The 26351-nt window shown below is 44.3% G+C and overlaps 1 protein-coding gene across 1 annotated transcript in view; it reads right to left on the reverse strand.

Moving 5' to 3' along the window:
- Positions 1-26351, reverse strand: part of notch1b (notch receptor 1b) — a 72134-nt gene that overhangs the window by 43148 nt on the left and 2635 nt on the right. Inside the window, exons 3-6 of the mRNA XM_080739176.1 lie at positions 5719-5990; positions 4679-5017; positions 858-980; positions 381-614 (exon numbers count right to left, since the gene is read on the reverse strand). Coding sequence (XP_080595302.1) covers positions 381-614; positions 858-980; positions 4679-5017; positions 5719-5990 — 968 coding nt within the window. The remainder of the gene's footprint in view (positions 1-380; positions 615-857; positions 981-4678; positions 5018-5718; positions 5991-26351) is intronic.

Raw genomic sequence — 26351 nt, forward strand, 5'->3', positions numbered from 1 at the left:
GTTTTATTCATGCCAAAACAATGCTTCCATTTCAGCATGCTAACCTTCCAGGAAGATTTGTTTCTATTAGCTTGGTAGGCACTAGGCAGGTTCCTGAACTGTCCACAGCCCACCAATGCGAGTAAAGGGGAATTAAGCAGATTTTTTGGTTTGAAAGCTGTGACTATTTTTTTGGAATGTGGCAGCCTGGCACGTTGGCAGCCATTTTTAAAGGGCAAGGTACGTGTTAATACGCATTGTCCCGTCTAAATAGACAAATAAAAGTCAAAGTAAAGTGAGAACCAATTATATGAAGATATGGAAAGCGATTGAGTCCCGGAGAGACACCAAAGGTTCCCTTGTGGGTCTCGAGCTGGAACTGTTTGAGAGACGGTGCTGACCTGTGCGTCCGTGGGGACACTCGCAGTAGAAGGACGCCACGCGGTCGTGGCAGATGGATCCCGGGTGGCACGCGGCGCTGGCACAGTCGTCGATGTTCTCGCTGCAGTCGTCGCCGGTCCAGCCGTTCACGCACACGCACTGGTAGCTGCCGTAGGTGTTGTGGCACGTGCCGCCATTCTGGCAGGCGTTGGGCATCAGCTGGCACTCGTCCACGTCGTCTGCACAGAGCTGGCCTGTGGGACACCCGATAAGCATTGAGAGACCTTATGTTTCCTGTCATATATCCATTTGGTCGATATAGCTTTCATTACAATATTGGTTGTGGGCACGATTCGGCAGCCGATGTGTCCCCATTTTAGCGGTTCAATAAATGTTACGTTTACGTGTGTATTATTATTATTATGTACTAACTACTGTATGTTCTTTTCATATGAGTTGACTGGAGATAAATATGAAAGGACCAAAACGGCACATACCGGTGAATTCTGGTTTACATTGGCAATTATAGGTGTTCACGCCGTCTACGCAGGTCCCTCCATTCCCACACTCGTGATCTGGACAGTCGTCAATGTTATGGTCGCAGTTCTTTCCTGAGAAACCTGGTTTGAAAGACACACAGAACAACGGTAAATTAAACACTCTTTGCCTGCCCCAGTTAAATTATTTCAGTCTAATCCTATGGATAAATGCTTATTTTAACTGTGAGCATACGGTGGAACAGAACCGCAGTAATAGCACATCTGCATTTCAAAATTCAAGAATTCTTTAATTGTGAAATTAGACCCTTGGTGTTGGGACTACGACAAGGACACCTACTAATTGTCAACTAGTACTTTTGTTTCTCACAAGGGTTGGGGAAGACCTGGGTCCAAGCTAATTGCCTGGGTTCAAAAACAACATTCCCCCTCACAACAAACAGAGTGAAACTCCGCAGCAGTTAAATGTGGTCAACATGTTATTGTTCGTCTGTGGGAAAAAGGTGTCTGAACCTCCTTGAGGCCTGCGGTTCATAAACAGACAGACAGACATGCACGCGCGCACACCCACACCCACACACACACACACACACAAACACACACACGCGCGCGCGCACAGCGATACACAGCACACTTCCCTCACATGCAGTAGCACCCATCCTGCTACAGAATTACACAACAGGCCACTGTTCCATTGTAACAAGTGCCATCCAGAGTAATGTAGGGCTAATGGGCTAGCAGCCCATTAATTACATTTTTTTATCAAACATTTTCAAAAATGGCTAAAACAGCTGATACGAAATCATGTGAGGTTGTAGATCAGCTATTTTGGAAAACCTTTGAACGTTTTTTTATAAAATAGTGTAAAGTAGTCTCATAGTCTCATATCACAATATGCATATAATATTGATGTTCCTAGGGTTCAAATTCAATCCAGTACCAGTTTGGATCACTCTGCTTGTCTCCTTACCATGTGTGAGCAACAAAGCCTCACATGGAAATCCTTAGAGTTAATTTTACTCTGAGAGACTACAAATGTAATGAAATGGACCCGGCCGGAACGTTATGAAACAAAAGTGCTATGAAACGTCTTTGTGTTATTGAATACAACTTATGTATGGTACTATTGCATTCTTTGAATGTTTTGGTATTCAGCTCTAGATTTGAACAGCTATTTGAAATATTTAAAAAACAAAAACAAAATAGTAAAAAAAGGCAAAGAAGTTAAGGCATAAGGCATAAGACCTGGATCATAATAGGGCCCTCTGTGTGGAAGTGATGAGGTGATGGGAGGTACTAAATACCCAGCATGCTTTGCGCTGCACTGTGAAAAGGATGTTGTGCTTTGGCCATTTCCGCCTGATAAGACCTAATGCCTTCCTCCTTTAGCATGTTCACACAGTGTACACACACGCACGCACATGCACGCACGCACACACGTAACACACACACGTAACACACATGACCCAACAGGCGGGGTAGCAGCCCTGCCTTCAGTGACATCATCTCTGAGCCTCTGAGTACAACTGGGAGAAGGGCTGGGAGATATGACTCCTAAATCAATATCGCTATTAGTTCAAACTGTTCCCTTGATTATTGTCAGCTTGTAGATCAGCTATTTTCCCTATTTGTATACGCGACCATTGTACAACGAAGTGTAATTAATACAGTGTTAATGTGTTAATCAGATTAATCAATTTAGTCAATAGTAAAAAAAAAAAAATTGTGTCAATTCATTGATATATATAAGACATTTTAAAAGCGTTTTAAACATTTTATACCTGCTTCTCAATTAATCGATTAACCTAGATTAAGACGTTATTAGCTCTAAATATCGGTTTCGATATATTTTCTCCTAACCCCAACTACACATTCTGTTGCCAGCAATCATAATAAATGATAGATCATGGCTCCTGAACCAGTACCCACTTTGTAGACACTCGGAATCGGGGAGTTTGGGTCTCGCAACCTAATTGGCCCACCGCTGGTTGCTCTCTCAGATACTTGCACTCAGGCGTGTACACATAGACATCAAAGGGGGCTTGAGCCCCTGCCCCTTTTACCCGCCTGTAAAAAGTGCCCTCTCCAGACCATGAATGTAGTTTTTACTATGGTGAAAGAAACGCAAATGCCCCCTTACTTGAGTGAGAGGTTAGTTATAAGTACTTTTACTTGTAAGGGCACAGCAGACCTGCCAACCCTGGCAAATTTTTTTGAGTACTCATGCGCGGGCACGAAGTGCCCGCGCAGCGCCCGCGGTGCAATTTTTGTTGTTTTCCCGCACAAAACAGCGTATATTTTGGGGGGTTCCATGCACCTTTTTGGGTGGGACCTTTACAGTTATGTTAACAAAATTTCACACCAGAAATGTAGCACATTGCATGTCTTGACTTACACTAATAGGAGGAGGCAAGATGTTAGAACAACCTCTTAAATAAAAATGCCATTTGGTCTGGAGGCTAGTATTACCAGGCAATACAGTAATGTTGCTTTGGCAATATTGTTGACAAATCTTTAATAAAATATACTAACTGCACTTGCTCAGAGTTAGTTAACAATAGACTCGCAAAACAGTCACCAGTGACTTCAGGAATGAACATACATCAATATAATCCTGTTATTCAAATTGCAAAATAGCTTTTCATTGTAGGCTATTTACATAAACCTGTGTCTTTGTTAATTGAGCAGCCTAAATAAAACCATATGTCTGTGCATGATTTGCATGAAGTTGAAGGTATTCAACTCATGTAGGTTTCTATTCCATCCATGATATATAGGCCTACATTGTGTCACATACAGCCTAGTCTTTATATTCATTCATATAGGCTGCAGGCTACTCATTGTTGATAGACCATTAATGTCTTCATATATTCAAAGGTGATAAATAATTTGTTCACTGTTAATGTGTTTGACAATACACATTGTACTAAGCCCTGGGTCACACGTTTTGACTGGTTGCTCGCTGCAACACCGTCGTATGACGAATTACAACACAGGCTTCATACACAACACCACAGCTCCAGGCGGACCGCAGCCGCTCGTTGTTTTGTTTCACCAGCGTCGCAAGATAGGTTTAGGTTAGGCATAGTACGAGATTTCACCAATTCTCACCCTCGTGGCTGCTATGACATGTGAATTCACCTCAGAGGAGGGTTTTAAAAGTTTATTATTAGCCTACCTGTTAAGACTCGTTGGCAGCACACCACGGCCATTCTCCGTAGTATCTTCTTTATAAATTAATCTGATTAATATCGCCGCTATGTGAAATCCGAGCGATAACGCGTCGCTGTGAGATGTGTGCATGCTGAAACTAAACCAAAACCTTCTTCTTATAACTCTATGACCAAAACAAAACAAACTCCGTCCGCGGCCATTTGGTTAAATTCTTCTTCTACCGACAAAACGAGCATCGCTTCCGTTCTAGTGCTCCGCAGCGCCATGCACCCCATTCACACACCATTCTGTGGTGCCTGGGAGAACTACACGGCATGGAGCAAAAATGTTGGCCTCACAACACAACGCAGAATGTGTTGTGTTACCATGGGTTACCATCCCCCGAACCAAAAATGCGTAGCCGTTAGAGGAGTTTGCGTACCTGCGTACAGAGACCTAAAATGCGTGCTCAATACGCAAAATACGTACAGGTTGGCAGGTCTGGCACAGTCACAGGCACTTTTTTTCTACCTAAAGGGGGATTCTGCCAATGCATTTCAATGCAAAATTTGTTTTTTATTTTAATATATTACAGTATTGATACTTCTACTTAAGTGAAAAAGTTGGAGTACTCTTTCCACCACTGTCACGGCGGCATCATGTCGTACCTGGCACACAGGAGCACTCGTAGCTCGTCTCTCCCTTGGGGATGCAGGTGCCTCCGTTGTGGCAGGGGGAGGGGCTGCAGGGCACGTAGCGACTCTCGCAGTGCCTGCCCGTGTACTCCTGCTGGCACTGGCAGCGGTAGGTGCCCACCTCGTTGATGCACACGCCGCCGTTCTTGCAGGGCGAGGGCACCAGGGCGCACTCGTTGACGTCCTGCTTGCACGTCTGCCCGTAGAAGAAGGGCGTGCAGGTGCAGATGTACTGGGAGTCGATGGCGGAGCACGAGCCGCCGTTGGCACAGGGGTTGGAGGTGCAGGGGTCCGCCTGGTTGCACAGTTTACCTGGAGGATGAAAGGGAATGGTTATAAATGGTAACGTCTTGTAGGTTTTGCACTGCAAATGTATCAATATATCTCGATACTAACTAATGCAATAGCCATATCGCAGTTTTATTTAACCAGGGTTTTTTTTCCTTCTTCTTCTTTTATTTTGTATACACATCAATTTATATTCTTAAACTGTTATGTAAGTTTGTAAAAAAGCATAACCAAAATCGAAATCTAGCCCAGTACACTTTTGGTTTGTAATGTATGTTTCTAGGGATTTCTACTTTATTTTAGTTCTTTTTTTTTTTTTAATTGGGGCTGTTTCGCATCACAGGGTCTCCTCATTCTGGAATTAAAGTGCAACCATGTAATGTGTAATGAACAGTGAATGCCAGTGGGACCGTAAGGGAAAATGAACAGTGAACAGTTTGTATAACACGGTTCTATTAGTTTGCGAGGCGTTGTGGGCAAGTAGATCTGCTATTTTCACAATTTCAGCCTCGAATTTATGACAATTTGGCCAATGTTTAACTTGTCATTTTAGAGGTAAAAAGTCCTTTAGAAATGTGCAGATACCCTCAATACACTTAAACTTTACGTTGGTTCGTTTACTGTTGAGTGAGAAAACAATGTTGCACATTAAGTTAATCATCTAGGGACCCCTCCAAAAGAAATTGGGGACCCCCCTAGGGGTCCCGACCCACAGGTTGTCTTACCTGACCACCCGGGGGGGCAGCGGCACTTGTACCCCCGGAAGCTGTCCGCTTCGCAGGTTCCGCCGTTGCGACAGGGCGAGTTGGAGCACGGCGTGTTGTCGAGGCGTGTGGCGCAGCGGCGGTCGCTGTAGCCCGGCCTGCAGGTGCAGCTGAAGTCCACCGTGCTGCCGCGCGACACGGCGCGACACGTGCCTCCATTCAGGCATGGCGAGGCTGAGGCGGCACATGGGTCGGCGAACTGGCACCTGCTCCCCACATATCCGTCTTGGCATCTGGGGGCAAAGTGGAGACATGACAGAAGAATGTGAATCGGTGACATTTACCATGAAATCATCAGGGTTCCCACACATCTTTACCAATTAATTTCCAAAACTTTTCCAAAACATTTCCCGAACATTTAACCCGATTTCCAGGACTATATAACAATAATTCAGCTCAATAAGGAGTCGCTTACTCCTATGCGCAATGCCCAAAGACAGGTAGTGTATGGCAGTGGTTCTCAACCTTTCCTGGCCGTGACCCACGAAATAATCATATTTGAACTGGGGACCCGGCACCCTGACGAGCACTAAGAGTAGAGGAATTTTGTATAACACGGTTTTATTGTGAAAATAGCCGATCTACATGGTCACAACGCCTTGCGTTGCGAGGCGTTGTGAGCAATTTCTTTCACAATTTCTGCCTAATATTTGACAATTTGGCCAATGTTTAATTTGTCATTTCAGAGGTATTAACAAAATCAATAACCAAAGACAATGCATAGCTATTTTTCCAGGACCTTCCAGGACCCTTGATCAATTCCAAAACTTTTCCAGCATATTTTTCTAATTTCAAAATATTTCCAGGAATTTCATGACCGTGGGAACCCTGGATCATTGACCATGTTGACATTCACACTGCCCGAGTATGATGTACTCGGAAATGACCGCCGTGCGGATATGGTTGGTATACGCAATCGCATCCAGATCATCTTGACCTTTTTAATCTTGATTAAAAAGGTTAAGTGATACTATAATTAACTGTAGTAATAATAATCATTGCTATAGAGTTGTTGTTTTTTCAGCAACAGGAGTCTCTCCATACATTTTCAGGTGGGTCACCAATTTTATCCAATCAGTGGAGAGAACCCATTTATCAGCTGTTTATAGTGTTCCGATTCCAATTTTGTCTGCTCCTTTATTTGTTTTGTTACATCCAATCTCTCCTGATTGGATGAAATTGGTATTGCGACCTGAACATGTATTTTCCATTTACTAAAGAGCTTGAGAGACGGGGAGACCCCTGGTACTGAACAAACACACTATAGCAACAATGGTATCAGAAAGAATATGGAGCTATATTTAACACTTATTTGAACTAAAACACATTTTAACTAAACAAATATCACTTACACAACGTGTAACAGGAAGATAATCTCCTTCCTTTTCTCTCAACGCTGAATTTCCATTCTTCACTACTCATTTACAATAACAAATAAGAGTTACTGGAAAAGGCAATCCCCCAAAACAACCATGGTGTTGTAATGACTGGTGTAAAAGCAACTCCTCAGTGTTAATTTAACAAATGGAACCGAATGGACCCTTGTAACCAACCATGCCTCTGTCTGCTGCGTGTATGGAATTGTAGTTCTACTTCTATCACAGTGGTTCTCAAACTTTTTTAATTTCAAGGACTCCCTGAAGGAAGCCTGAGGGTCCCTGGACCACTTTGAGAACCACCGATCTATAGCAGTTGTTCTCAACCAGTGGTCATTTAGGGGGTTCCAAGTGGTCCCCAGCTAATGATGGAGAGTTGCTAACCAAATGAACCCTTATAGATCTTTAACTCTTGAAACCAAATGGACCCTTGCGGGTCGGTTTGATTTCATTTTACGCTCTCAAATTATCGTTAAAAAATTGCATTACCAGAATGTGGAAGAATTGTTATTTTGATCAACGTTCGTCTGTTATCTCTCCCATGGCACCACAAGTTTTGATTCTGAGAGGATAAAATCTCATCAAATGATGGTACGTGTGCATGGCTCAAATGCCCAATAAATAATGGACCTTGATATGAAAAGGGTTGTAAACCACTGATCTATATACTGTAGTACAGGCGGGGGTCTAAGCTATTTTCAGAGTGCAAGACTCGAGCGCAACCAAACACCAAACACTTGTCTATAGTACTTGTCTACCTCTCCAATAGTCCCTCCCTAGTCAGGTGTGTTGGAAATGGAAATTGTAAATATTTATCCTAATTTAGTTTTAGTCATCATAGCTTAGATGAGCTTTTTGGCTGTTTTGCTATTTTGTCCCAAAAGAAGAAACTTTTTCTTCATTAGAAATTAGAATTTAATAATTTCATCATTAATCATTCCATGGCGATCTTTTTGATCAATGGGGTTCAATGGGGTTTGGCCTTGTGCCAGACAGAAATGTGGCTGTTTCCTGTGTGTTTCCTTTTCCTTTTTTAGACTTGTGTGTTACAAAATCATTGTCTAAACGTCCAAAATAGGATTGTCATTTTTAGCTCGCAGCCGCTGGACTTTTGGTATTTTGCTGAGTGGCCCCTGAGCCATCTTAAGTTGAGTAGCCCTGGCTTAGATGATTGATAAACACTGCCCCCATACCACCCCCCAGTGAACAAGTTCCCAGAGAGAGAGAGGGACAGAGAGACAGAGAGTACAGGGACACAGAGAGAGAGAGAGAGAGAGAGAGAGAGAGAGAGAGAGAGAGAGAGAGAGAGAGAGAGAGAGAGAGAGAGAGAGAGCTGCCGCAGGTCACAGGATGGATGTCGCGGACGACACCACGGTGGTGGGCCTCATCAGGGACAATGATGAGACAGCCTACAGGGAGGAGATCCAGCACCTGGCGTCGTGGTGTGCCGACAACAATCTGGCACTGAACACCATGAAGACGAAAGAGCTCATTGTGGACTTCAGGAGGACTAACGCTGTCACTCACGCTCCCGTCTACATCAATGGAGCAGTGGTCGACCGGGTCCCCAGCTTTAAATTCCTGGGTGTCCACATCTCCGAGGACCTCAGCTGGACCCTTAACACCTCGTCTCTGGTCAAGAAGGCCCACCAGCGTCTCTTCTTTTTGAGGAGGCTGAGGAAAGTACATCTATCTCCTCTGATACTGGTTAACTTCTACAGGTGTGCCATTGAGAGTATCCTTACATACTGTATAACGGTGTGGTATGGAAACTGTACAGCCTCTGACCGGGAAGCACTGCAGAGGGTGGTGAAAGCTGCACAAAGGATCACCGGAACATCTCTCCCTGTCATCAAGTCCATCTATGACAGGCGGTGCCTGAGGAAGGCTCACAAGATCATTAGAGACCCCTCTCACCCCAATCACAGTCTTTTTGCCCTCCTCCCCTCTGAAAGGCGATACAGAAACCTGGCTTCCAAGACCAGTAGACATCGGAACAGCTTCTTCCCCTCCACTGTCATCTACCTGAACTCTTTTCCCACCCCTCTCCTCCCTCCTTGTGCTTGTGCTTTCTGTGTGTGACTTGCGCACTCTGGTCACTGGACTTATGGAAAATCCCCCCTGGACATGAGTCGAACACTTGTGCATTGTGCAATAGGGCTATGTGCAATATGGTCAACAATGTATTTATTTATTACTTCTTACTTATCTATTTATTCATTTATTAATACTGCTCATCTCTGCATTTATTATTGATTACTGTACTCCTCAATGCTGACTTGTTTGCACTCTGGATGAGATGCGAAAATACTTTTCGCTGTACTGTACTGTACTTGTACTGTACACTGACAATAAATTGAATCTCATCTCATCTCATTCACACATTTACAATTACAATGACAGGAGTTGAAGGGGTGTCCCCAGAGAATACACTACTCGCCAAGAGGGACACACACACACACACACACACACACACACACACACACACACACACACACACACACACACACACACACACACACACACACACACACACACACACACACACACACACACACACACACACTCACTCAAAACATGCACAAACACATTAATACGCTGTGTGCACAGCTTGCCTACAATCCATTTCTCTCACACACACGCACACACACACACACACACACACACACACACACACACACACACACACACACACAAAGGATAGAGATTCTCACATACAGATTACGCACAGGCACCCTTCGCACATGGCAGATATGACACATAACCTTAATATACAAAGAAATTACACGTATTTGACAACTTTATACTTAAATAACATTGATAGTGGAAATAGCCGATCTACAAGCTCACAATGCGTCGCATCGAGACACATTGTGAGCTTGTAGATCTGCTATTTCCACTACTTTTTGAAAGTGTTTGAAACTATATGAACATTTCTCAACATGGAAACAATTTTGACGATTATGCATAATAATTAGGATTACTTAAAATAATTGCGATTGGACGATTATGTAATAATTGTGACAACACACTCCTTGGCTGCCAAACCACAACCTCCACCCCTCATTTCTCACATGGCCCTCTTCTAGCGCCACCATCAGGCCGATTCTTGCAAAACACATTTTTGGACACTGCTCCTACAGATTTTGCCCTAAAATCACACAAAGCGGTACACAGTATCTCTAAAATTATGTCATCAACATGGATCTGTCCCATTTCCCATATTCCCTTCTGATTGCCTACCATTGCCTTCTAAAGTTTGTGTATGTGACCTGACGGTTGCCTATCTCCCGATTAGGGAGTCTTACTGGTGTAATAATTGTGACCGGGCAGGCCTAGACACACACACACACACACACACACACACACACACACACACACACACACACACACACACACACACACACACACACACACACACACACACACGTGAAGCGGCTGTGGTTCTCAAAGTGGTTCCTTGAGGGAATTAAACACTGACCCTTAGTTACAGGTCTGTAACTCTGTGAGGGTTACCTTGACATTTAAAACCACTGTGCTATCTTGGTCTGACGGAAGGATGGCAAGACTCACTCTCATGGAATGATCAGGCCAGAGTCTGCTGGGGGAGCCAGTTTTACAATCAAGAGCTGAATGAAACACTAAAAATGTTTACAGTGTGCAGCGTAATATACATGCCTACAGTATATACAGTACATATTGATCCATTTGACTATTGATACGATTCATACATAACTAACTACAGAACTACTATACATTGCAATATTCTATACATACTAACCAGTAAGACTACCTAATCGGGAGATAAGCGACCGTCAGGTTGGCAACCTCATGGTGGCGCTAGAGAAGGGGCATGTGAGAAATCAGGGGTGGAGGTTGTGGTTTGCCAGGCAAGGAGTGTGTGTGCAAAGTTTGGCATGGATAGGGGCAACGGTGCCGGAGATAAGAGTAGGGGCAAAAGTGTGACGTGACGTGACGGACAGACAGACAGACTGACTGACTGACAGAGGGAGGGACAGACAGCCAGTGGAGCTTTTCATAGTAACTTGCAACCTAATGGTCGCAACTACAGTACTTACATTTTACAGTGATGATTGCACTATGTAATTATTTATGTCCAGTCAGTCCAAATGCAAGCAGCCAGGTCTAGTTGAATCAATGTCTATTTGTACTGGTCCTTTACCTCTATCTGTACCTACTGGTGGCCTTACTGGCCTAAACACTATGCAACCTGACCAGCCCAGGTTAAATCATCTTTATTCTTTAATATTTACTCTTTTATATGACATTTTTATACTGTGGTGTCACTACTTATTCTGTACTTATTCTTTACCTGTATCTTTGTTTCATCCTTAATGCACTGTCTGTCTGTCTGTCTGTCTGTCTGTCTGTCTGTCTGTCTGTCTGTCTGTCTGTCTGTCTGTCTGTCTGTCTGTCTGTCTGTCTGTCTCTCTGTCCGTCCACAGGGTGGAGGGTATGAACTCAAAGGAAAATATTCAACAACAGGAAAGGGAAAAGCACAGTATTTACAATACTTTTCCATAATCCTTTCTCTCTGACAGCTGAGAGAGAGAGGCAGCAGCTGCCATGCATGGTAAAAAGCGGTGTTGTACTCTGTTGCCGCCAGTGTCACACACCAAAAATAGCAGATCTACAAGTTTGCAGCTCCTCGCATCAAGTGAGCGGCTATTTCCGTGCATCTCACCGATGACAAATAAATATAATTTCAGGCTTTATTAGAACTGTGTACACTTTGACTGACTGATTGATTGATTGGCGTTTTTACTGTTAAGAATGCATTTTGTTGTTTCGTTGTCAAAAACCTCCATATTTTAACTTACCTACTTGTTCATTCTACAATCACAGCCACAGAAAAGCATCAACGTCAAAAGGATAAAACACAATAAAGCTCAAGAGTGCATTTCTATTGTGGCGTGACCGCGCCACAGTGTTTGAGCTGCAAGCTAACGTTATGGCAACTTCAAAGCACTTCAATGCCTTCCACTTCCAATGTTCAACAAACATACTTTCTTACTTTCTGGACAGAGGCTGATCCCAGACTATCAGACAAGGAAGGGCACTATAGCACCAGTAGCAAGGAGAGATGGAGAGAGTTCTGGTAAATGCCCAGATTAGATTCCTGAGTGATATCCAGTAATTGTGTACATTAATCATAACGATAACTTAAAGTGCTTTAAATGTAAAATAGGGTAAATTCTAAACATGCCTGCCTATGAATGAGAAACATAATATTATGCACAGACAGTGAAATCTGATAGCTTGCAGGATACAGAGTTCACCACATGGATTATAGATTATGAATATTTTAGAAGAGAGAAAGAAACATATGTTGATAACAGCCTTCCTGTTTCTCCAAAACATCAGCAATTCAGCATCGGCCTTGAAAAACCCCATATCGGAACAACCTCTCATCCACTGACACGGTGAATGTGTGTGTGTGGATCAAAAAAATAAATATAAGAATGACTCTATTCATTTAGAAAATTCACCATCATCTTTTTTTTCATTGTTGGACTTATAAAACTTGTAACAACCGACCACTGTTGGTACAGTTGCCTTTCCTCCGCCTCGCGGCGGAATCAATTATCTGCGTAAAGCGTCCCCCCCCCCCCCCCCCCACACACATAGACATGAAAGCGGGCTTCCCACGACATCAAACCCACGCCGCGCGGCGCCCGAATACCTGACCAGAGCTAATAACGAGTCTATTGGCCCCGAGGGGGGGATGCTCACAGAAAACCATGTCCCCAAAACATTCCCAAAGGGGCCACTGTGTTGTCTGTGTACTACGGGCTGGGCCCGTGTTTACACAGGGTCTCTCACAGTCTCAGGGGAATCAGGCAGCCCTGGGTTCGGTGGCGAGGAAAAGAAAACATCACATGCTACGCTGCCCTAAACCCGCTGCATAAACAACCGAGGGGACTCAGGCAGAGTTGCCAGATTCTGCAGAGAGAAACAAAGCGACCAGGTCTATGAAAACAAGCAACAAAGAAAGAATTAAGCGACTATAATATGCCACATTCAATAAACCTTTATATTACTGCTGTTTAAAAACAGCCGATCTACAAGCTCACAGCACAATGCGCGTTGTGAGATGTGTGTTTTTTTTTTTTTACATTTTGGAAACATTTTAACAACACAAATCTGGCACGAAAAGGTTTTCAGATGTGGGGGTGCCCAGACAATTACATATTCATTTGGGGGGGGTCCTTGTCTTGACATGAAAATGTTTGAGAACCAATGGTTTAGACAACATTCATACACGACCAAATAGCTTTAGAAACAAGCCCCCCCTCCCCAAAAGAAAACACATTAAAAACGACCAATATTTACAAGCACCTTTACAGAAAAACAAGCCCAACGTGGCTTAAAATAGGCGGACATGGCAACCCTGGACTCATGGCTCTGTTCTGGTGTTTAGAATGGTGACCATTGCCTTGAACGACACTTGGTGTCTGCCAGGCCAAGGCTGGGGTTTCCAAACGCTCTCGCCTCCAGACACAAAAGCGATTTGGTGGTGTGGAACCAAACGTACAAAAGAAAGAAAGAAACATTATGAAATAAAGTGGTATTTCACTTTATAACAGTTCTTCTGGGGTCATTTTAATGTCTAGTACTCTGGCATTTTGTGTGTGCAGTGCACCCCAGACTGTTGCTTGATTCAATATTAAGATATTTGATATTCAAAATATACATAAAATAAATAAAGAATAAGGTGCCGGCTACATGAAGCTGGATATTTCTGAATCTAGACATTTTTTGGTGCTGTTGGGGCTTGCAGCCACACCAAGCTGGATATTTTGGCCGCGAAACTGGATATTTTTGAATCCGGATAAATAAGTGGAGAGATTGAAAAATATCCGATTCACTGGATCCGTGTAGACAGGGAACCCGGATATCTCTGAAGACTTTACTGTGTGTGTGCTTGTTAGATCTAGATATCTTTGTCGTGTGGACCTAGATATTTTTCTATGTGGATATCTGAAAAACCGGGATATATGAAATATCCAGCTCCGTGTGGACCTAGATATTTTTCTATGTGGATATCTGAAAAACCTGGATATATGAAATATCCAGCTCTGTGTAGCCATGGCATAAGTTGTAGGATAGCTAAAAAAACAACAACAAACAAACAAACAAACAAACAAAAAACGGATCTTTTCTCCAATAGTCATAAAAATATGTTCATGAAACACTGCTCTGGGCAAACTCCGTAGCATTTAGGATCAATATGAAACATGATCTGGTTTAATGTATGGCCAGACAAAGACAATATTAACTTGCTCTTCTAATTCCATGTCAATAGAAGAGTGAATAAACTGAGACTGACAATTGTTTAAGCAGCCTATTAGGTCTGGGCAACATTCCAATATTATATTGATATTGAGATATGAGACCGTCGCCTTTGGGATTTGGGCTAATATCGTCTGTGGATATCATAAGTCTAGTTTATTTTCCTGGTTTTAAACACTTAAGGGTATAGGGTAAGTAAGTGCTATTTCTTGTTAAATAACTCTATATACATAGAGTGTTTGTTCAGTGTCTGTCCAGCTCTTTAGAAAAGAGAAAAATGCTTTTTCAGGTCAGGATACCAATGTTATCCAATCAGGAGAGAGAACTCTCTGGAACTAGAACACTATCAAATTTAAGCCGATGAATGGGTACTCTCTGTCTCTGAAATTTGGCCACCCACCTGAAAATGTATTTTCTGTTTATTAAAGAGAAACTTGGAGACCCCTGTTACTGAACAAACACTCTACAGCAAGGGTCTTCAACAGAGGGTCCGGGACCACTTGAACCCTTGTGTCCATATTCTGAGAAATGTAGCTAAAAATAGAAGATCTACAAGCTCACAACGCCTCGCAGATCTTCTATTTTTGGCAAAGAGCTTTGATGTATTGGGTAAAAAGAGCAGACTAAGTACAGAGTGATAGGTCAAGTTTATTAAGTATTGACGGTTCAAGTGGTTAAACATCTGAAAACACAAATTGACATGAATCCAAAATACACTGATAATTGTCCTGTCAAATAATGAAACTATATGGAGGAATCTATGAACAGATTGTGGGGGTCCCTGATTCATCTTTTTCTCAACTAACACTAACACTTTGTTTTAACCACAACATGTCACTTACCTAAGCCCTATTCATTATACTTTTAAAACTTTTCATTGATATCACGAAATTTGATTTCATCCATATCGCCCACACCCAGAGGGTACTTTTTTGTGTTCATGAATTTAGTTTTTTAGTTTTTTTGTTATAGAATTCTGTTTACTCTTTTGTGTCAAGGGATGCTTCCTCAGAATTCCTGAGCATCCTTAGACATTCCCTTGGAGGACAGTGTGAGAATGTGTGTGTGTGTGTGGGGGGGGGGGGTCAGTCCAGTTAAGACACAGTGGTAGCGGTGGCTGGCGGGTGCTGGGGTCGGGAGGCGCTCGCTGCACGAGCCCACTGGCAAAAAGGCCGCAGGGAGCAGGTGCGCATGTTAATGAGGGGACGGCAGCTGCTGCCTCACCCCCCCAACACACACACACACACACACACACACACACACACACACACACACACACACACACACACCCTCCCCTCTCTTCCTCTAGTCTCCTCCTCCCCTCCCCTCCCCTCCCAACCACCCAGTCCTCACTAGGGATGTGACGATATGAACGATTATTGTGACATATTTTTGATATATAATCGCGATAATCAAAATCCTGAGGTGGATTATCCTGAGGTGGAACATTTGCCAAAAAAATAGCCGATCTACAAGCTCACAACGCGTCGCAATTGGCTATTTTTTGGCAAAGACATTTGATAGAGAGTAAAAAAAGAATGTATATTATTAAGTACCTTTTACCAATTATAGAGGGTTTACTGTAAGTGGTACCGGATCTGCAGCTCGGCAAATAAAAGGTGAATTGATCCCAGTGCATGACGGAGGACGATATCACGATAAATTAAATCTCCACGATACGAATACCGTGAGTGTTTTTATCACGATAAACGATAATATCGTGTATCGTCCCATCCCTACTCCTCACTCTCATCCACAACCCTCAGAGAGAATGGAACGAGCCCGGACCATGGGGTGGTATGAGTGCACGCACACGCACACGCACACTCACACACACACACACACTCCAGGAGCTTCAGAAGGGGAGTGGAGAGGGAGAACGAGGGAGTGAGAGAGGGAAGGAGGGAGGGAAGGATGAGTGGGCCCATTGTTTTCTACCCCACACACACACACACACACACACACACACACACACACACACACACACACACACACACACACACACACACACACACACACACACACACACACACACACACACACACACACACACACCAATTCAGGGCCGTCCACAGGCCAGGGGCCGCGCGCGCATTCAGCTGGTAAAGCCTCCTCTTTCCTTTCCTCTTCTCCCCTCCTGCTCTCTCTCTCTCCTTCCCCGAAAAATATATTTTCTTGTGATCCTCCTTTATATTTGACTCATCTCTGGATTTCCCTCTTTATTTTCGTATTATCCCTCCCACCCGCCTCTTTTTAAACTTCCTCTCTTCAAAGGCGACGGCTTACAAAAGTCTCCCTCCACCTCTGTGTGTTTGTGTGCGCGCGCGTGCGTGCGCATGCGTGTACTGTATGTTTTGTGTGTGTGTGCCGTCTTTCACCGTTTCCCTCCAAACCCCTTTTTTCATAGGGTTGGCTAGTTCTGTAAAGAACACCGCATTAGGATTTATTAAGTCTGACGAATCCCCAAAAAAACTTTCCTCAAGAGTTGCCTCTAGCGGCAGTCTGCCAGGACTGAGGCACTAAGTGTAAGATAATCTCAGAAAGTGGAACTTTCTGAAAACAAATCCCCAACACACACACACACACACACACACACACACACACACACACACACACACACACACACACACACACACACACACACACACACACACACACACACACACACACACACACACACACACACACACAACACACACACACACACACACACACACACACACACACACACACACACACACACACACACACACACGGGACAAACAAAAGCTTCGGAGAGAAAAAAAAAACTAACATTGGAACTGGTTTTGTGGGGTTGGACTGGGGTTGCTGCCCAGTGGGGAGAAAAGGGGACCAGGCGAACAGAGGGGTGGCCAGTGTAAGAAGGAATGTTGCTGTTTACTCTAAAAGAGCTGCCCCCCCCCCAGTGTCCCGTCCCTGTCCCCCCCTGGACCTGAATAGAAACCTCAATGGACGCTCGCTGGCAGCCTCACTTTACGGCCCCCTGCAAAAAGTCACACCGGCTTTGAAACAGGCCCCTTCGGCCTTCCCTACCCTCGCAAAACGCGCCTGGCGTCTCGCACCGAGACCCAAAAGGCAAACAGAGAGAGCCCCCACCCACACACACACACACTGCTCATTTACCTCGTTGCACGTGGAGGCACTGTCCAAACACACTCGGGCTCAGGCGCTGGTGCTAAGTCAACCGTAGCACACGCTAGGCAAAGAATGCTAACAGTTTGCTCTTTAACTTGGCGAGACCCCGTCAAATACGCTGTCAGCACAAAAACAGGCTTTCACCGGAAGCTCACCGTTTAAATGATACTTTACCAATTTAGCACTTTAAACCGGGTGTCCCTATTTTGGTCAATTAATGATAGGCAAAAAATGTAAAATTTCAAAATATATTTCAATGCAAGCTCACAACAGCATGTAGATCAGCTATTTTTGTTATTTGCCGTACAACATAATGTATGTGGCTTAAACAGTTAAAATGGTTAAAACAACAACAACAACAAGGGATAAAAACGAAAGATGTTCGGCTTCTCTTTTATGGAGTCTCTTGGTGGTGTTCAAAACAAACAAAACAAAGCAGCTGCTTCAACAAGCGATAATCTCAACAGCAGCAGGTAAACTGGCCCTGCTCGGAAAGTCAAATAATGAAGACATGAAAAGACGGGGGGGGGCGCAAATCAGAAGCTGTGCAAATATCAGGTGCTGGGGAGGTATCGTATAACCGCAGAACAGGAGCGGAGTTATCTGTGCTGCGGTGTAAGGCTGATACTGTTATTATCTCCTCTGTCATCCCTGGCCAGTAGCCTGCATTGTTCCCAACCCCTCACAGCTCAAAAACCCTCTCACAACTACTTTTCTTCGATCGCTGCCGCCGTATCCAGTGGCAACAGGTCTGTCTGCAGCCAGTGATGGGATGCACCACGGGGCCCCGGCCGGCAGCAGCAGATGTTGTGGTGACATCTGACCCTTTGGCCAGACGTCACTCACAGGGGTTTTCCTCAGTGCCGGGGCCAATCTGCCATCTGCCACCTTTTGCTGAGGTCACAAGCACCAGGCTTTCAACCTGCATAATATGTGGGCTAACACATGTGCACTGTACACAAACAAGCATGGCCAAAACCAAAGGGATCTTTTTGGGTGGCCACGTTTTTTTATTTATTATTATCTCTTCTCTAAGAAGCTTAGGGAATTAGGTTTTAGGGTTTTTGTTTTATAGGAATTAAGTGTGCTCATTCCATTATTGTGCCAATAAGTATACTAAATCACTGTGGGATAGTGAGAAAGGCATCGTTTCCATGCTCCATTTGTAGACAACTTATTAACCCATTTAGACCTGAGGCCGATTGTAAAAGGTTTTCTGAAGACCTTCAAATTCGTATTAAATTATGTTTCTATATGTATGTATAGCATTGATTGATTGAATACTTTATTCGCAGTTGGTGGACTACTGGGACCTCGAAACAACGGGCCATCGAAATATCGAGGTTTTGCCATGTAGCAAGTAGCAACAACTAATGAGACACAGAGGTGGCAGCCGGTGTGAAAGGTATTACAATGTATAGGTTGCAAAAGGTCAACCTTTCAGGGAACTCATTTGTTTGTAGTTGTTGTTTTTGATTGATTGAAGTGAACAATATCACTGCCTAAAAATTCAATTAACCAGTAGGTAGCTTTAACTTGGTTAATGGTGCCTCAGCCTATCTGAATTCATTATGGAATTGCTGCCAAGCAGGAGTCAAACTGTGTTTTTAGTGCAGCATGTTTTTACCTCTACCCCCCCCCCCCCCCAACCCCCATTTCCTCATTTCCTGGCCGTTTGGTATCTGTGTCTGGGCTAAGTCCCCCTAAGTCTAGTCTGATCTGTTTTAAAAGCATTGCCCCAGGGAAGACTGGATTGGGGGTGCCTCTCTCCCATGCCTCCACACACCTGACACCCCCCCCCCCCCCCCCACCCCCACCCCAACCTCTCTCTCTCTCTCTCTCTCTCTCTCTCTCTCTCTCTCTCTCTCAGTCTCATGTTTTTGTCTGCTGCTACATGGATCCTCAATGTAACATAAAGACAATCACAATCATTCATGACGTAGTCCCAATTTACTGCCGTAATCTGAAGATTCAACTCTTCAGAGTTCACCTCAACTCACCTACTGTAGCTCTCCATTGATGCTAGCAACTGACAGTGATGTAAAGTAACTAAGTACTGTACTTAAGTACAATTTTGTTTCTTTTTACTTTACCGGAGTATTTCCAATACTTTTACTTCTACTCCACTACATCTCAGAGACAAATATTGTACTTTTACTCGACTATAATTATATGAAGACTTAGTTACTGGTTACTTTGAAGATTTCGATTATTATTACAAGACATACAGTAACCACTTCAGCCCCTATACAAATTTGGGCCATTTGAAAATAGCCGATCTACAAGCTCAAGCTCACATGCGACAATAGTCGCATGTGAGCTTGTAAATCTTCTATTTTTTCAAAGATTTTAATACATTTGAAAACTTGAAATGGGACATTCTGCATAACAAGTACTTCTTCTTATTGATACTTTTACTTACGTAAAATATTTGAGTGCTTTTTCCACCACTGCCTTCGCACTTCACTCTCCCTGTACCACTTCTTCTACCTCTCTCTCCATTGATGCTAGCAACTGACCAACATGATTGTGGATACGAATCATACGATGCAGCCTATCCTATCCCGACCACCAAACTTTTCGTCGGAGAGTCACAACATATGAGTGTGCAGCTTTCCAAACTCAAACTCATGGTAATGCTTTTCAGAGGTTGTGAGTGACGTCGTTCTGTAGTTGAACTGGACCTTTCCGACAAAGTTTGGTGGTCGGAGACAGTGTGGACAGCCCTTTATACAATTGAAGCTGTTGTAATTAGTCTCCCTGCTCTTCAATTGAGACATTTAGATCCTGTGTATAGGTGAGACATGACCTTTGACACAATCCTGTTTCTGGTTTGACACAAATTTTGAGCTGAAGGTCACGATTCAATTCATCCCCAAAGCAAGCAGGTAGCCTCTATTAGCTCAATGCTAAAATAGTCAGCCCTCACGCAGGAGCCCAGGTTCAAATCCAGGGTAGAAGTCTACTAGAGCGAAGTTACATAGTGCAGCTTTAAGAATGTTATTTAGACAGATGCTAGGTCCACTGTTTACCTGGTATGCAATAGTTTTGATGTTCAGATTGTGAACATATTGTTTAGACAGGTGCTATGCTCATTATTTACCTGGTAGCCTAGTTTATTGAGGCTGTGTGGCTCTACAGCGTCTCTCTGCATTCTACAGGTATGTGATTATTTATCATGCTTATTTTATGTTGCTCTGGATAAGACATACTGTATGCCTACAATGTGATCGTAAATTGTAGTCTAGCCCTGTGGTTCTCAAAGATGTCCACGTCAAAAAAGATCCCCAAATTGATATGTATTTGACCCTCATCTGAAAAGATTCAGTGCCAGAGATTCAGAGGAGACTTGTGTTTTCAAAATATTTTCAAAATGTTTCAAAAATAGCAATATTTCTTTTAACAGCCAAAGTATAAAATTCATGTAAGGTCCCCCTGGGAACCCTAGGGGTCCCTGGACCCCACTTTGAGAAACACTGGTTCTCACCTTTCTGCCTCAACAAAAAAATGTTTATCAACTAATTATCGAGAAGCTACTCAGCAAAACACCTGACTCAGGCCTTCCCTACTTATTCAAGTTTATTTCTAAACCTTTTCAGGCCGCGGCCCGCGACCCCGCAAAATATTAATAATCATATTTGAACTGGGGACCCCCCACGCTGACAAGCACTAAGAATTGTAAGAACACACATGCCTCGAGCATTGCATTTATTCTGACTCGGTTACACAGATAAATATTGTGAATATAGTCGATCTACAAACTCACAACTCCTCTTTTTTCTTTCTTTTAAAAAGTCCTTAAATTGTCACTTCACTGTCATCTGGGGACCCCCATGTGGGGAGTAGTGCTGCAGCCTAGCCTGGAATGGACTAGACCTCAAACTGGGACCGAAACCCAAATTACCACCACCACCAAACCGCCACTGTTGTTACAAATTACAGGGGGTCCAACTGCACTGCCCCCATGTCGTCTGTTCCTCCCTCCACTCATCCTGCTCTTTTTTCTCTCTCTAATTGTAATCGTTGACCTGGCCAGCCCACATCTGGTAGACTCCATTAGAGTTTAGAGACACTGTTTATTTGGTCCAATTACTAAAACAACCCATGGGAAAGAGCCCGCTCCCCCCGGGGTCTCTCCAGGTACTGACCACTCAGTGTGTGTGTGTGTGTGTGTGTGTGTGTGTGTGTGTGTGTGTGTGTGTGTGTGTGTGTGTGTGTGTGTGTGTGTGTGTGTGTGTGTGTGCATGCGTGCGTGTGTGTGTGTGTGTGTGTGCACTTGCGAGTCATGGCAGCTCTCTAATGACTAGTGCCAATGTGTGTTTTACGAGGCTGGGAACCACTTCAACGGTCTAAGAATGTCTTACGGTGTAAACTGACAGCGCAACCGGACACTTAAGGTTGTTAGTGTAGACGGCAGCTTGTTACGCGCAGAGAGTTCGGCTAAAACGCAGCGCTCAGTCACAATCTCATATGAAGCCTTGACTGAGGGGAGAAATGCAGAATGAAATGCAACAAATGTAACAGAGAAACCGTGGTTAACCTTAGTCACATGACCTGCATATACATACAGTAAAATCCTGTACGGTAAAAAAATTTGAACCAAATGCATCCGTACGAGTCTTTGTTGTGTTTAGGATTTTACTGCGTAGCTCCCTAGATGCCTTGATTAAACAGAACTGCTTCGGTTCACAACAAAGGCAAACGCGGCTCCATTCTCCTAAGCATCCTTTGAGTGCGCGTCTGGGACTCTGTGAGAGAGTGAGTGAGTCTCTAAAAGGGCACCTGGCAGAGTGAGACAGACGTTTTCTGTGTGGAGCTGAATGGGCCGCAACCACAAGTAATCATGGGTATTATGGGGCATGCTGCCATGTCCCCTTTCAGTTGTTCTTCTGTGATCCACAGACAGGTGGTCAGGCTCAAAAAACACCAAATGAGGAAGTGCGGTGTGGAGTACGCTCAGTGCTATACACATACAAAACACACGTGCACGTGTGCACACTGCGCGCGCGCACACACACACACACACACACACACACACACACACACACACACACACACACACACACACACACACACACACACACACACACACACACACACACCGTTAGTTTTGCAAACTTTTGTGATTGTTGCATTGACTTCAATTCATTCCATATCTCCTCATCCTATTCCTAATCCTAACCTTATCTAAAATGGATTTAAAGCCTATCTTTATGAAATATAATGAAGAGGGACACCAATTTTGTTCCCAGTCAACTGGCTTGATGACAGAGTTTTTCCACCAAAAATGTTACCTATGTCAGGAACACACACACGCACGCACGCACACACTCACACACACACGCACACCTAGCCGGTCAGTCCAATAAGCCGGTGATCAAAGTCTGTGTGATATATCATCTCGGCATTCTGTCTATGTCACGACTGTCAGTCTGATCCAGAGTCCGTTCAGTGCAGTCGATCAGCCCTCTCACCAGCCCCGGCTCTCGCCAGATTTGGAAACCCACACCGGGCGGAGGCGGCCATATAAAAGCCTGGGGGGCTGTGTGTGCTCCTGGACTGTGTGATGATATGATCAGATACAGCACCTTTTCTTCCCCGGGCCCCTCTGAGGCCCGTTTCCTGACTCTGAATGGAGACAGGGGAAGGCGGGGGGGATAAGATGAACTCATCTGACTAGAGCAAACACAGAGGTGGCTTTGAAGAATCCCCAGCATCGGGGAGACAAGGAGACACTTTCATTGATGTGGATGTATACTGTATAGCAGTCACCAGTCAGCACACATGCCAGCCCGGGGATTAATGGGTCTGCTTGTTATCTAACTGAAGCGGTGGAAATGTATGCACACACACACACACACACACACACACGCACACACGCACGCACGCACGCACGCACGCACGCACGCACGCAGTGCCACTTAAGTGATTGATTATCAGATGTATTGCCGCCTCAGGTCTTTGGAAAGAGTGCACTGAGGATTAAAGCCAGATTTCTTTAGTTGCGCGCACTGAAAATAGGAAATCTACAAGCCCACGCGCGTGTCACAGTGTGACCCGTTGTGAGCTTGTAGATCTGATATTTTCAGTGTGCGACACACCGCACACATTGAAGTACAGTATATCTAGCCCTCAAGTTGGGGACCTCTTTCTCAGGCATTCATCCTGGTTATTTCTTTCTCTGGCACTGACAATGTCTCACGTCACTGCGCTAGCTGCAGGCAGTGCAGGGGACATTGTCGCTAGTTAACTGGAGAAAAGTCTAATTTACACTTCAGGGGGGAAAGTACAGTGGCATGTCAGACCTTACCAACATACAGTATCTCACATACACTTTTGCAACAAAGCATACATTTGACTTATGAGTGCACTGTAGCAGAGGGAGCTGAGATTTATTTTTGTAACACCAATACGTTACGCCATTCGTTACTAAGTCGCAACACCACAAGGTGTTACAGCGTGTCTGGTCCACTCCACACTTAAAAGTACCACATCTTTTATAGGGAAAGTCCTGTTCTGGCGAAGCCCGAACTGGCGAAGTGGGGATTTGTCTCCTACCGTAGCGATCTGGCGAATCGATTGTCCACGACACTGCAAGCGGCGCGAAGGCCAGCGGACCTTGGTCCTGCTCTTCGCCCCCGAGCACCGCAGGCGCGAGTGGCCGCGAAGAGCGGGCCAGGGCCGCGCGGCCGGCGGAGCGCCGCGCGAGTTACGAAGCCGTGGTGAATGCAATCGTTATATTTATGCCCAGGCCGTAAGGCCTGGGCAAGCGCACGATAAACGCCCTGTCCAGAAGACGTTCGCCAGATCGCTACGGTATCGGACATTTCCCCACTTCGGGCTTCGCCTAAAAGGTACGTGCCCATTTCATATCCTGAGAAGGCCTAAGCTAGTCTCTCTGATAATATATACTCAAGGTCACAACCAGTGCTGTACTGTATATCAACAGGCTGTCAAAACTCCTTTTCTTTTCCAGGACATTAATGTCAACCAACTGAAGTTGATGGCATTCGACCTCTCAGCAGCTTCCTTCCTCACTGACCCTCACTCGCCCAACATCTCTCATCTCTCTGGCATGGGGCTCTGCTAAGCGCCTTTCATTCCAGCAATGGCAGCGTTGGAATTTCTACTTTTTTTTGGTTGCCTGCTCTGGATTGGCTCATGTCGATCGGGCGCTGCTTAATGTTACCGCCAGTCCGCTATACAGTAGATGAGAGGCCTCCTTCAAGTTCTTTGGAGATAAACATTAGTCGTTATCTCTGTGGCCTGGGCCAGATATGGAGGAGGTGGTATTCATGGTATGGTATGTGAAGTAGGCATCACTGCCACACTATACAGTACTGAAACATTCGATGGCACTATAGCTTAACCTCCAAATAAGTTAACACTTGACGCAAGATGCGTCTGCTTTTGATAGAAGCTCATAATTGACTCGTATTCACGTAGTAGCCATTTTATGCTCACGTCATATACTTGGGTGGGTGGGGGACCAAGATGTAAATGAGTCTGTGAAAAATAGCTCCCTGTTGACCCCTAGCATCCCTATATTGGGCATGTCATATAGGTGAAGATCTTCGAAAGCCTTCGACAATGTTTCAAAAATAGCTGACAACACATCACAAGGCGACGTGTGGTGAGCTTGCAGATTGGCTATTTTCTTTTCTTTCTTTCTTTCAAATGTTTTTGTAATATGGCTGAAGTGGTTAACTTTAACTTGGCCATGTATTTTATTTTGCACATTGGCTTGTTGACAGATTAAAAGATTACACTTTAATCTAGCCTTGGCTTGGTATTCAATTAAATACAGTATAGTTTGTACAGACCTGGAAGCTAAACTTCACATTACAACAGGAAAAGGCTATATGTGGATTTTAAGACCCACCTGTTGGTGACTAGCCTGCTGACCATGCAGTTTTACAAGCATTTTAGCATCAATTGCATCGATACACACTTGCTGCTGCAGTGTAGGCATCATCAGCTTTACACAAAAAGGACACATTATCAGAGAGGAAACCAGCAGTTCCAGGCGTTGACACTAAGGGTTCCCCACCTGCCGCTGGCAGGTAAATAAAACCTTCGGGCAGGTGGAGTTTGCTTTCAGGTTTCCCATCCGGGCAAGTGCTCATTTGAGAGGGGTTGCAACCGTCTCTATAAACATAGCACGAGATAGAGATACCTGTACATATCATGTACTGTATCTGTCACACCTGAACGTGGCCAGAGAGCTCTGTCTTCTGGTCTGTGGAATGTAGAATAGGAGCACTGTTTACCTATAATGTGCTGTTTGCACTGTTGCTACACTTAAAAATATAAGTGATATTCATAACTATAGGTAACGATTCGGTATTAACATTAAGCTATGATTTTTTTTTATCGCACAGCCCCAGAAAGTAGAAAAATAAATGTTGAACAGAATTACCTAGAAGAACCTACCTAGAATTAGTAGAACATGACCTGTATTTGGCCGACGGGCAAGTGTCTCTGAGACCTTAGTGTCAACCTCTGAGTTCATTGCATGCACTTTAGCCTGCGCTGCTCAAAACCACTTACACAAAAATAAGACGTTCTGCTCTTGCTGAATAGAGGACGCCAGCAGTTTTCATTTCATTTAGCTCTGCTCTGCTCTGCTCAACAACACAGTGTTCAGTCCAGTCCTCACAGCAGCTCGGAAAACCTGCCAACTGTCAAAACAAACACAATTCTCTCTTCCAAGTAGCCGTGAAAGAAACCTCGAACCCGACCTCTGAA

Source organism: Nannobrachium achirus (genome assembly GCF_963921795.1).
Source record: "Nannobrachium achirus genome assembly, chromosome: 12".
NCBI lineage: Eukaryota > Metazoa > Chordata > Actinopteri > Myctophiformes > Myctophidae > Nannobrachium > Nannobrachium achirus.